Source organism: Oryzias latipes, chromosome 14 (assembly GCF_002234675.1).
Source record: "Oryzias latipes chromosome 14, ASM223467v1".
NCBI lineage: Eukaryota > Metazoa > Chordata > Actinopteri > Beloniformes > Adrianichthyidae > Oryzias > Oryzias latipes.
In genome coordinates, this window is record NC_019872.2 from 19066977 (window position 1) to 19079888 (window position 12912).

At 39.2% G+C, this 12912-nt stretch overlaps 1 protein-coding gene across 1 annotated transcript; it reads left to right on the top strand.

Moving 5' to 3' along the window:
- Positions 1 to 200: 200 nt before the first annotated feature.
- On the top strand, positions 201 to 9354 carry tmlhe (trimethyllysine hydroxylase, epsilon). Its single transcript, XM_023962789.1, has 9 exons — positions 201 to 218; positions 2160 to 2239; positions 2482 to 2624; positions 2705 to 2881; positions 6992 to 7271; positions 7352 to 7471; positions 7908 to 8144; positions 8550 to 8688; positions 9056 to 9354. The coding sequence occupies exons 1-9, from the start codon at positions 201 to 203 to the stop codon at positions 9185 to 9187; spliced, it is 1326 nt and encodes a 441-aa protein (XP_023818557.1). The 3' UTR covers positions 9188 to 9354.
- Positions 9355 to 12912: the final 3558 nt, after the last annotated feature.

A 12912-nucleotide genomic window follows, 5' to 3' on the forward strand; every position in this document is an offset into this window, starting at 1 on the left:
AAACTAAAAACAGAACGGGTGATATACAGAAAAAAACTACAACACAATAATATGTCAGTGTGCGAAAAAGTGTTCAGGCATTGTGTGTATGACCGAATGGAGTTCAGCAAAGAAACAGCTGTGGAGGAAAATTCTTTTTTTTTTTTTTGCTCTGGAGGCTCATATAGCCCCTCCCAGACAGCAGGAGGTATAGAGCAGGCATGTCCAAAGTCCAGTCGGTGTTCCCACTGGAACTGCAGGCTCCTGCAATAAAATCAATGATTAGCGGCTTCCAGCACTTTTTAAAAGTTGTTCATGGTTTCTTGAATATGTATCATTTTATATGAACCCAGAGTTATTTTATTATTAGAATATTTCTGCATTTGAATTCTGTTTTTTTTTTAAATCAGAAATTCTAAGTAATTTTGGTAAAATTGTGTGGATATATTTCTGTTTATGTGACAAAATAAAAAGTATCCCATTGCAAAAAAAAATATATATATATATATTAATTAAATGGTTTATTTGCATTGAATGTTATTATAATGGCTTAAAAAATGCATGCTGAATGGTTTGATAGACCATCACACACTTTATCTTTTTGTTTGGACCCCGCTGGTATATGGAGCTTATTGGGAGCGTGATAGAGCTGTTTTATAATTTTGCGTGTCATGGTGAGTCAATGCTTACTGTAAATGTTCTCTTGAGTATAAGTGGAATTCCTGAGATGCATTGGTTTTCTCCACCCTCTGCAGAGATTTCTGGACTGAAACAGTGCAGTTCCCGTGCCTGACAGAATGTTCTCAGTACTGCAGCAACAGAAGTTCATCCGGATCTTTGAGGATATATCATTCTTCTTTAAGGTGGTTCTTTGAGGTGTTTTTACCAAATTCCTCCTTCAGGAAGGTATAATAACAAAAATTCCAATTAGATGCATTGATGAAAATGCATGTTCCTAAAGCAATCAAATTTTGGTTTTATTCTTTTTTGTTGTTTCTATTTCTAAGATAATGCAAAGATAAACATTAGACTAACAAAAATATTAAAATGGTAAATGGTGTGTAGCCGACTTTTATAGCACATTACCACCTTCCTTGGTGGCCCACAGTGCTTTACAGTCACAGTCCCATTTACCCACACACACATATTAACACACTGATGGCGGCTCCGCTGCAGAACAATGTTGCCAACCTATAACCACCAGGAGCAATGTGGGGTTCAATGTCTTGCCCAAGGACCCTTCGACACATGGGTGGGCAAGGCAGGAACCGTACTTTCAATCTTCTGATAAGAGGTCGACCGCTCAACCCCTGAGATCAAAATCAATTTCTTTAAGAAGTCTCACATAATAGGACAGCAACCTTTGAGGATGCCTCTGATCTTTATTACCAGTTGGAACAAAAATATATTTTATGAGTATAAATGTACACATCGCTTATATTTAACCAAAAACCTTTGACTAAAACTACCCAACAAGAGAGTATGTACAGTAGTAGTGTAAAATAAATATACAAAAATAAATTTGAGAATAAATCGTAAGATTATGCTTCAAAAAGTTGTACTTTTACAAGGAAAAAGTTGTGCTTTTTAAAAAAAATTAAATGTTGTTCACCTTTCAGCATATTGCTCAGCTTTTACTTAGTCTCACAGGTGGTTTGGTAGAGATTTCTATGTACAATGCCCTTCCCTGCAGTTCATCAAGACTCTTGTAACTACATAGTTGGGTAGTGGTTAACAGGTCTTGCCCAAGGACCCACACTGGATGAAGCTAATCTTGCTCTGTGGGAATTGAAACCTGGTTTCCACTCACACACTTAACCAACTGAGCCCTTCAATGACTTCGTTTTGTGAAAATAAAAGCATCTTTTAATATATTTCAACAAAGAAAATCAAACATTTCCTGTTTAATTTCTGTTGCAATTTAGATGAATAACATGGATATCCCAATGCTCCAGAATTTTACTGGATCTGTTTTTCCTTTGTAAATGAACTTTATTTTAATAAATTGTGACTTTTCAAAGACAAAATTCACTATGTTTATTATGGCCAACTGTTGACATACAATTTGAGGAAATTATCATAATATATTTATCTATATATTTTTTTCTTATATGCTGGACCTAATACTTCGTCATAATATCCGAATATAACAGAAGTCAACTATTTGGTATTTTTTTTAGTGCTCCAGCCGGAAACTGGAACAAAGGAACAACGCATGCGTCAACTCTTCTAAGCCGTTTATAATAAACATCAAATCCAGGTACAGATTGAGGCAACAGATGAGATCCATTGTTCATGTAATTATTAACCATCCACTTTCTCGTTAAACGAAGATATTTAGGGAGATAAAGCCGTCCGTAAATTTTACACTTGGGTTGGAACATACGCTAAAGCGGAGAGCTGTCGGTCTGTTGCACGACTTGCCGCCTAGAATTCGAATGTATTAGTTTACTGATATTTGGTTTGATTTATCGATCCAAATAGTTTTGGGATGTTTAACAGAACACTGAGGGCTGCGGTGGGTCACGCTCGGCGGCTGCCCGCCCTCTCGGCCACGCGGCTGCAGTGGAGACACCGGGTTCTGCAGGTCCGCGCGTGCGCCGACGCTCGCGCTGCAAGTTTGCGTGTCCTCGACGACTGCCTCGGTGAGTGAGTTGGGGGTTTCCACACACCGCTTCTGCTCCGCCAGAAACGCTCTCACTCCAAAAACGCGTCACGTCCACAGAACTCAAGTATGGAGACACGCCGATGCGTTTTAACTACGTGTGGCTGCGGGACCACTGCCGCTCCGCGAGCTCCTACAACCCCGCCACCAACCAGAGGAGCCTGGACACCGCGGAGATAGACCTGCGCGTGCGCCCAGAAAGCAGCCGGATCGAGGAAGGGCATGTCGTCCTGACCTGTGAGTACAGCAGGAGATCCAGCATTTAAAGGAACGAAGAAGTAAACAAAAGAACAAATAACATTCTTTCTCGTGGCACTAGCACTTGAGGGTAAAAAAAAGTTTTTTATGTCCCTTTTCAGGCACCGTACTTACGGGCTCCGTACAAAATAAAACAAAAAGACCATCATTCAGATGGAGCCATGACTCTGAATTCACAAATTTTCACCAAATAATAATTAAACTGATCCAGTGTGTATGAAAACTATTATTACTGCTAAAATGTAGTTTTTTTTTCTAATGCAAAAACTTTGGTTGATTAAATTTGTTTGCTGCAATGGGGCCTATTTTTTGCATGTTTGGTTTTATTAACCACATGTGCCTGAACATCAACCACTACTAGCAGTACCTGAGTGAGCTGTGGTCTTTGCCCTGTCCTGTGAGGATGCTTTTATTGTTTGAAGATTCTCGCTGTTGTCTCATTATGTCACCATAAAAGTTCACATTCTAGCTCAGTTTATGCGTACAGAACATTGTCCTGGACATTGTACATGTTAAAGGATAGGCCCGTGTAATAAAAACAGACTAAAAGGATTAAAGCTATTTTACAACATGCAATATGAACTCATATAATACGATCTTCTACACTTCTTGGTTTTTCTTTCCCGTTTTAATTTGTTAAACAAAAACTTCCCTATGCAGGTAGCATCTATGTTCAGAACATTATGATATAATTTATTCGTCATAGCCGTTCAAAACTGTTTTAGGTAGAAGGAGAAAAATCCATTAAAAATTATATTAAATAAACATAAATAATTGTCAGCGATACCCAGATCTAGAAGAAAATATAAAAGAAAAGGTTAAGAAAAAAGTTAAAATCATTTCAATATCGTGGTCCATTTGCTTTCATTAGTGTCATAGAATTGGTTGGTTAAAAAAACAAAAGAGTTGAATGGAAAATAACCCTAAATCATTTATTAAATAATTGTTATTATTAAAATATAACAGATTTAAAGATGGATTAAAGCAGAACATCAAAACTGGAACAAGTATCAGAAAACAAAAGTGACAAGAAGGATCTGACAAAGAGCAACAAAAAATATTTGAATGGTATAGAGTCTACCTTCTCTTTTGCCTCCTTTAAAGTCCCACTTAAATAAAAATAGTGTCTTTAACATGTTCTTGTAGCCTTTTCTTTAAATGATGGAGGACATATATAAAGAAAATTGAGATTACAATCGCATTTCTGAGAATGTCTTTATTCAAATCCTTTTCTATCAGGAGTGGATGAGAAAATAATATTTGAAAAAGCTCGTAGTTAAGTCTTGAGGTTGAGTCATAGCAACTGGACCTACATCTATTTCACCGTTGAAACGTTTCGCTGCTCATCCAAGTGGCTTCATCAAAGGAATGATGGGAAATGAGTCGTGGCTTACTCCCTGCCAATAGTCCCGCCCACAATTTAAAGGTGAATTTCAGATGAACTGCTGCTCTGCAGAAACGGATCTAGAAAACAGCATAGGTTTTTAAAACATTTTTGGCTAAAAATGGCATCATCAAATTGAAAAGATGTCGGGGAATGCTTCGAAAATGGATCAAAAGATGATGGAAGTGGGACTTTAAATGTGTAGTTGTGTTTCTCCACAGATGTTTTTTTTTTTTTGTCCCTCCCTAAAGCTACAGAATAAAAAACCCAGCATCTTCTCAGAGCAGGTGCAATCCACCTCCCTGTTCCCTCTTTAGCTCCTCATCCTCCAACTTTTCTCTCCGATGGAGTAGACACTTACAGCACAGTGTGCAGCTCTCAGGAGATGCCTACTTTCGTTTTCATAGGACAGGTAAAACACCCCACGGTGTCCAGGTGTGCCAAAAGCAAACAGAAATCACACACCTGCAGCCTTCCTATTCAGCGCTGCTTATCCTTACTAAAGCAGTTTTTCTGGGATTTCTTTGCTCTCACGGTGTCTGGCTCCGTCCCGCTGTCAGTGTGCACACGCAAGAGAGTTGCGCTGTGTGTTACATAAAGTGACCCCCCCCCCAGGGGCTAGTGATGATGCACATGCTTCTGCAGGCTTACACTCAAGTGTGTCTCCTCGTGTTAGTGGAGCGCAGTCAAGGTCAGCTGGGTTTCTATGAGTCTCTGCATTCTGCAGGCAAAATACCTGATTTTTAGTGCCTTAAACATAATTCCTTACCGTAAATATTTGCCTTCAGATTATAGATTATACATGCAGCAAGTTAGTCATTTATTTTTTTCAAATCCCAAGATTTTATAGCCTTTTTGGACAGATTCTAATGCCTAGAAGAGGCGGGGAATGACTCATAGAATATACTTCATATGATGTCTTCAGATTCCGAATTATATGAAGGGAAATTTGTGACACCACATTGAGAACAAAAGTCACAGTTTTGAGATCAAAATGTCCTCATTTGCAATCATAATGTTCAGTTTTAAAAAGCAAACTTTCAAAGTATCAAATGAAAATATTAAACATCTGCTTTCAAAACCCATTTTTTTTTGCTTTCACGACACAAATGTTTTCAGATACGTCGTCTCACATCTCGCTTTGTCCCTGTCTTTGATTTTGCGTTCACATCTTTTCATCACCTTCTTCGCCACTGGACTGTCGTATCGGGTAGCGATACGACAGTCCAGTGGCGAAGATATTGTGCTAGGCCTGCACAATATACCGCAAATTTATCGTTATCGCAATATCAAGCTGTGCAATATGCATATCGCGAAAGACAGCAAATTTGCAATAAATGGTTACCTTAGATGTGGCCAAACAATCTTATGGCAGCTTGAAGTGTTTAATGGATTGAAAGAATCCCTTTGACCAATCAGATGGACCCCTTCACGTTGTTAACTAATCGGATGGCGCCCTATTATGTTGTATGTTCGCCTCCTATGTCAACAAGGGTCATTTGTAGTATAATTTTTAAGCTGTTGTAATGGAATGGGAATAATATTTTTGGTTGTTTTGCTAATTGTTTATATACCGCAAATTATATCGTTATCGCAATATTAATTACTAATATCGCATATCGCGAGTTTTCTTCATATCGTGCAGCCCTAGCGTGTGCTAAAACCCACGCTCCGTGCTTTCTTACACACGCCTGTTTGCAGAAATGCACGGAGTGTGTTTTTTGTGGACACCCTACAGGTGTTCTATGGCCACTTAACGTATCACATGCAGCATTTGTACACAGTCAGTAAGGAACCGCCTTTAGCTCCTTACGTATGACTAGAGTGTGGCATATAGACTTCAAACAACACCATCATCGTACGTCAAAAGGGCCAGACACTTACATTAGTCTTAGGAATATCTTATGATGTACTTCCCACATGCACAGTTGTACATTCCAGTTTCATGACATACCTTGAAGTGGCCAAACGCACAACTCTTTCTTGGTTCTGCCTCATACTGTAGTTTTAGCCTGAGCCGTTGGTTGGATCTGTGCGCCTTTGGTCTCATTTGTCTTTTCCATGACCGAAACATGGAAGCAGTCAAACAAGTGGCCTTGAACCGACTCCACAATTCTACCTGTGAGTTTGCGTCTGACTGTTGGACTGCAAATATGTCTCAGAGCAAGCTCAAATTATGAAACTTCCACTGCCGTGTTTGACTGTGACGGTTTTGTGGTGTAATGTTATTTTGGGTTTGTCTGTCCAGAGCTAGATAGGTTCAAAGAATGTGTTGACTTTTTCAACATGGTTTTTTTTTTTTTAAAGTTCACACTTATCAGAGCAGACTGAACCCTCTGCAGTCATCGCAGCTGCTGTTGGAGGAGCGCTTTGATCAAACAGAGTTAATAAATTGTGCTGTGAAAACTCCTCCAAGCACATATGAGTCACCCACTACCCACAGGAGATTCTCCAACGCTTTCCTGTGTGAGGTTTTTCCAGATGTGCTTTGCTGAATGTTATTCCATCTTGCAAAATGCAGCTGCAGTAATTTTTCTGAAGGGATTTTGCTTGATATATGAGACCAAACTGTCTTCTGCAGTGGTTCCTGCCGGTGTTGTAGTATCATAGACATTCAGACATTGTTCATTTTGTTGATCTCAACTGTTGTTTAAAATCAGCTCCGACCGTCCTGTCTGTTGAGCTTATTTGTCCGCCGTTTTCAGGGCCGGATGGTCACGTGTCAAAGTTCAGCCTCGACTGGCTAGCAGCGAACAGCTATGAAGTGAAGAAGCAGGGCGTGGTGCAGCCACGGGTCCTCTGGAACGCGGGCGTCTACGAAGGTGCCAACGTCCCAGCCGCCGAATGGGAGAAGTTCATGAGCTGTGATGCTGAGCTGAGGCAGTTCCTGCAGAACTACCTCCTGTACGGCATCGCCTTTGTTGATGGGGTCCCCGCGACAGTGGAGGCCACGGAGGCCGTCACTCAGAGGATCAGTCTGATCAGGTAAGGTTGCTGATCTGCAATTAGTGAAACCTTTTTATTCTGCCAGCAACCATTAATCTGGACATTTCTGTCACCATAAGGCAGACCACATATGGGGGGATGTGGTCCTTTACATCTGACTTTTCCAGAGGAGACACCGCCTACAGCCAGCTGGCTCTGGACCACCATACCGACACATCATACTTCCAGGAGCCATGTGGGTATGTGGAGGAGAGATGCAGTGTACATCTTCACTTAACCGAAGAGTTAAAGACCCCCTATGATCACCTTTGACCTATTTAACCCTTGTGCTATCCTAGGCACCTTAACATTGGGAGTTGGGTCATCCAGACCCACTAGACAGTAAACTGAACCTTTTTTCTTCAATGATTTGTGATCTTCACTGGTGTCCATGGATTACATGAAATCTTTTACACCTTTATCCACCTTTGTCATGGTAGGGAGAACATGTCAATGTAAGGGTGGGGTCAGAGGATAGAACAAGGGTTAAAGTGTTCACAGTGGTCTTTTAATGACGTTTTTTTCCAAAAAACACATTCTCTCCCACGATCTTACACCGCCTCACACCCCCATCCTCCCTTAGCGGTGTGACAACAATGGTTCTGACTCTGATTCTGACCCCTGGTCCTGCTGCAGCATTCAGGTTTTTCATTGTCTCAAACACGAGGGGACCGGGGGACGGACGCTGCTGGTGGATGGCTTCCACGCCGCAGAGAAACTGCGCCAGCGCTCGCCCCGGAGCTTCCGACTGCTCACCCAAGTGCCCATCGGCCACGAGTACATCGAAAATACAGACGGCCACCAAAACCACATCACAGGAATCGGCCCTGTGCTCAACGTCTACCCGTGGAACGACGAGCTCTACCTGATCCGGTGCGCCCATTCTTCTTCATGTACTCATTTCATCAACTGGATCCACCAACTGTGACACTTTTTTAATGTGTAACATCAAACTGCACAATCTGAGGGTTTGACCGCCGAGATTTTTGTGTTTGGTGAAGATTTCCACTTTGTAGCCCACCAAATCGAACTGATGCATGATGGGAGTTCATTCTAGAGCCAAATTATTACTTGAAGCTGTTTTCACACAGCAGCAACATTCCTATTTGATTTCATTTGACCTTAATTCATTTTTTCTTTCTCTTTTGGCCCAGTTTTGTCACAATCCTTTCACACATTCACATCTTTATTGGTGAATCCACCTTTTTATTCTATTTTTCTTCATGTTATTCTGTGCTTCTGCGTGGTTTGTTGTGTCTAAGCCTCCTTTATCTACAGCTATAACAACTATGACCGCTCGGTCATAAACACAGTCCCCTATGACGTCATCCAGCGGTGGTACGAGGCCCATCGAGAGCTCACCACAGAACTGAGGCGGCCAGAGAACGAGCTGTGGGTCAAACTCAATCCAGGAAAGGTAAAGACAGTGGTGTGGGGCTGAAGGAAAGCGTTCCATCAGAAACTCTTCCAGTATCACTGTTAGAGCTCAAATTCATGGGGAACGGCTGCAGTGAGTTCCAGTTGAGAAAGGTTGTCATTCCTGACGTTCTTTGTAGAAGAAAGTGGGAGAAAAGCAGAAAGAGAAGGAGAAACTGCTAGATTTTCAAAATAAAGCATCAAACACAGACATCAGATGTTATCTATAGGGTAAACTGATAATCTACCATATTAACTCCAACTGAGCTTCAACACTTCTAGTTGAAGAGCTCCAGAAATGCTACAAGCTGCAACCATTCCTGGTGTTTAAAGGATAAACAATCTAAACGCTGGACTGTCTTTTGAAGGTGATATTTGTGGATAACTGGAGGGTGTTGCACGGGAGGGAGTCCTTCACCGGCCTGAGACAGATCTGTGGCTGTTACCTGACCAGAGATGACGTCCTGAGCAGGGCTCGTGGCTTCAGACTGCACGTGTGAACGTGCACAGCCATCAACAAGCAGGCACTAAATTCCAAGATATTTAAATCACTCCTGGATTACGTTTATCCTTGTTTTGGTTTTTAGGACCCATCCTATGAAATGACAGGTAGCGAATGTATCCTGAAGTGCATTTAAAGCAATAAATCCTAATTTTTCTTTATCAGTGACCTGTGCTTTTATTATCCGAACCACTTCTTTAATGCTTTTATTAAATGGTAAGGTAACCAATTAATTAGGCAAATTTACAGACTAAAGTCACAGACTTTTCATATAACATATACAAAATAAATATAATAAAACAGTAAAAATAATAATGTACAATAAAATAAAATACAATATTAATTATTTCAATTTTTCACATACCTTTGATAAATGTTAGAGGACTTAAAAGTGCAGACGTCTGCAGTAAAAATGCAAAGTGAGGACAGGAAGAGATGAAAGCATTTGCCAAAATACAAATTCAGAAATGACTGTTTGGAAATGGCTTTTTGTTGCAGCACACCCTTTTGTCAATAAAGCTTTAATCCTTTTTGTTCCTATTTTAAATGCATCCACATTTGTAAAGAGCGCACATTCAGCACAGAGTTAATGACATCTTCCTCACTAACAGCAGCTTCTTCACATTTACTCGAGTCAACATTTGAATTCTTTGAATATTTGTCCTCTAAAATGTATTTTATGAGTCTACATTAATGTAACTGAGACTCCTGTTTGTTCTCTTGTCCGGTTACAGAATTAAAACCCTTCAGACAAAATGTGGCCTGAAGGAGGAAAACATTCTATTTAATCTCAGACTAAAACATGATCTTAAATAGACTTTCAAACTGGAAGTTCAATCAAGAATATCCATGTTTTTTTATTATAAAGAATCTTGTGTGGGTATATTTTTTCACTGAGCTTTGTGTTTACACTGTAGCTGTCAGTCAGAGTAAAAGCTTTAAAATATATTTCATCCTCATAAAATCTGTGATTTGTTTTTATATTTGACATTTTTTAAGGTTGGTCTGTTTCCTAGTATTGACATTTTCTGGTCCTGCTCCATAAATCACATGCTTTTCATGGTATCATTATTCTTATTTGTGTGTGTTTTGTTCAAAGTGACCGAAAAAGGCAAAAATGCAATAACTGGTTTTTAAAGAAAATACATATTTTCAGAGTCAATGCAGTAACTTTACAAGAAAGTATGAAAAGGTTTCATGGCAAAGATTTAGATCACTTTTTATATCTGATATAATAATCCAAATGTTTATTTGCATCAATAAAACATAATTGATACTTGGTTGGATGATTATGGTATTGATGGGCTATTTTCATGGGACCAAGTTCAGATTCCTCAATGTCTCCTGATTTAGTTTTTTTTTTATTTAGACCTTTAATTTACCATAACTTTGCAAAACCTGTGGTTTGTGTGTTGACAAAGCCTTTTTAAAACATTTTTATGAAAAGCAGTTTGTGCCCAATTTTTTGCATGTCTTCTGTTAAAATAACACTTTTTTGTTCAATATTTTAATCTTTTAAACATTTTGTTGCACCAACTAAAAACAAAATTGTAAATACGTCTACAGAACAAAACTAGAACCAAACTTTTTTGGTTCTAGTTTTTATAACAGCCTTAGAATAGTCTAATTTGTACATTTATTCAATTTTTCCTTTTTGTTTAATATTGAATCAAGTATTTTATTGCACAACTGAACAAAAACGGCAAACAAATCCACAGAACAGAATTAAACTCAAACAGAATTAATGTCGTCAGTAAGGACTGGAATTCCAAAAAGTCAGCTGAGATGGACTGGCTAATCAGTGAGTATCTGCCCTGTTTTTGAGAACCTTCTCTCAGAAGGAACAGATATTGCCACAGTGCAGTCTTTCCTCCATCACTTTCCTTCGGTATGGAAAAACTGGAGCCTTGAGGTGATTGCTGATCAATCAAAACCAAGTTCTGCCTTCAGCAGAACTCAGGCTGAGCAGCGAAAGGAAACAAAAACTGGGAGTTACGCCAAAGCATCGGGTCTCAGAGCTGGATCTTTTGAGCATGAATCATCACTAGATCATAGTTAACATACATCATCCCCAAGTGCAAACATACTGTTCATAAAATGGGTTTTATTGTTGTGTACAATGAAAATCAGACATTTTAGACAATCAAATGATTAATATCAGAATATACTTTACAAAAAAAAAACTGATGAAATTACAATAATTATGGCAAAAGCTCCCTGGAAACAGGACTGAGCTGCTCTCGATCAATGATTTCAGTGGGTTTTCAGCATGCAGGTTGCTTGAACTGGTTGCCGTGGAGATCTGAAGACTCCTGAGCCGGACGAGCGCTCCCTCTAGTGGACAAATGGAGTTAATGTTGTGTCCTTGGTCCTGCAAGATCCTTTATACCTTGGCAAGAACTCCTTTTTTAGAATGGAAGACAATAGAATATCTTTATTTATATAGCACTTTTGCCAAGGTGCTTTACAAAAGGAACATCAAAGCAAAGCACAGAGAGATAATAAAATGCAATAAAAATGATAAAACAAAACACATTAATTCGTAGTAAAGCAAGGAATAAACTAAAGGCTCTACTGAAAAAAAAAGTCTTTACCTGAGATTTAAAACACTCAACGGAGTCAGTCTGACTCAATGACATTGAGAGGGAGTTTCAAAGATGAGGAGCAACGGCTTGGAATGAGAGATTCCTCCAGTCTTAAAGCAGGTTTTTGGAACGCCTAAAAGATTTTAGCTGGAAGACCTCAAGGATTGGGCCAAAGAGTATGGGATCAAAAGGTCAGATATGCACGTCGGAGCTTGACCATGCAAGGCTGTAACAACTAAAATTGGAATCTGAAAATCAAATTGAAATTTGACAGGGAACCAATGTAAAGCAGACAACAGAGGAGTGATGCGTGTCTGTTTACTGGTTCCTGTTAAAAGCCTTGCTGCAGAGTTTTGGACAAGCTGAAGACCGTTTAGGGAACGTTTGTTAAAACAGGTAAAAAGATTTGCAGTGTTCTTCAGATAATAAAAACTGTTTTTTATTATCCGTTTCGAGTTACCTTCCAGGAACATAGACTTGTCAAACAACACCCCAAGATTTCTGAGGCTTGACTGGACAGAAGAGCTCAGAGACCCGAGGCGGTGTCTGATGACAAGAATTTATGATCTGGGGCAAAAATTAATGTCTCAGATTTCTTGGAATAGAGAATAAATGATTGCTCAGCCATTTTTTAATGCTTGTTAAGCAATTCAATACATTTTTTGTTTTGTTTATAAAATGAATAAAATAGTTCCAAGTACAGACCCCTGGGAACACCACAAGTTGTTTTTTTCATATACAAAGCTTGAGGAACCAACAGCCACATTGAAAGTTCTTTCACTAAGATAGGCAATAAACCAATATAAAAACTGACCCAGAGAGTCTGTAGTCATTGTGAAGACATTTTACTAAAATGTTACGATCCAAGTGTCAAAAGCAGATTTCAAGTCTAGCGACCACTTTCTCCACAATCTGAAAAGTTAAAATAAATAATACAATCAAAATAATACAATAAAAATAATTTAAGTTAGCAAATTCTTATTTGTCTTTTTTCAAATAAAATACTAACACTTGAATAGAATACTGGGAAACCTATGACTAATCAAGCTCAGTGGATTAGTGGAGAAAATAGCAGTTTGTCATCAGAAATCCAGCAAACAAATGATACGGTGCAGTAAAACTACTCAAGTCATTTTCC

Coding starts and splice junctions, on each gene's coding strand:
- tmlhe (XM_023962789.1), top strand. Junction 7,272..7,351: donor CAGAGGATCAGTCTGATCAG/GTAAGGTTGCTG, acceptor TGTCACCATAAG/GCAGACCACATATGGGGGGA. Junction 7,472..7,907: donor TACTTCCAGGAGCCATGTGG/GTATGTGGAGGA, acceptor GTCCTGCTGCAG/CATTCAGGTTTTTCATTGTC.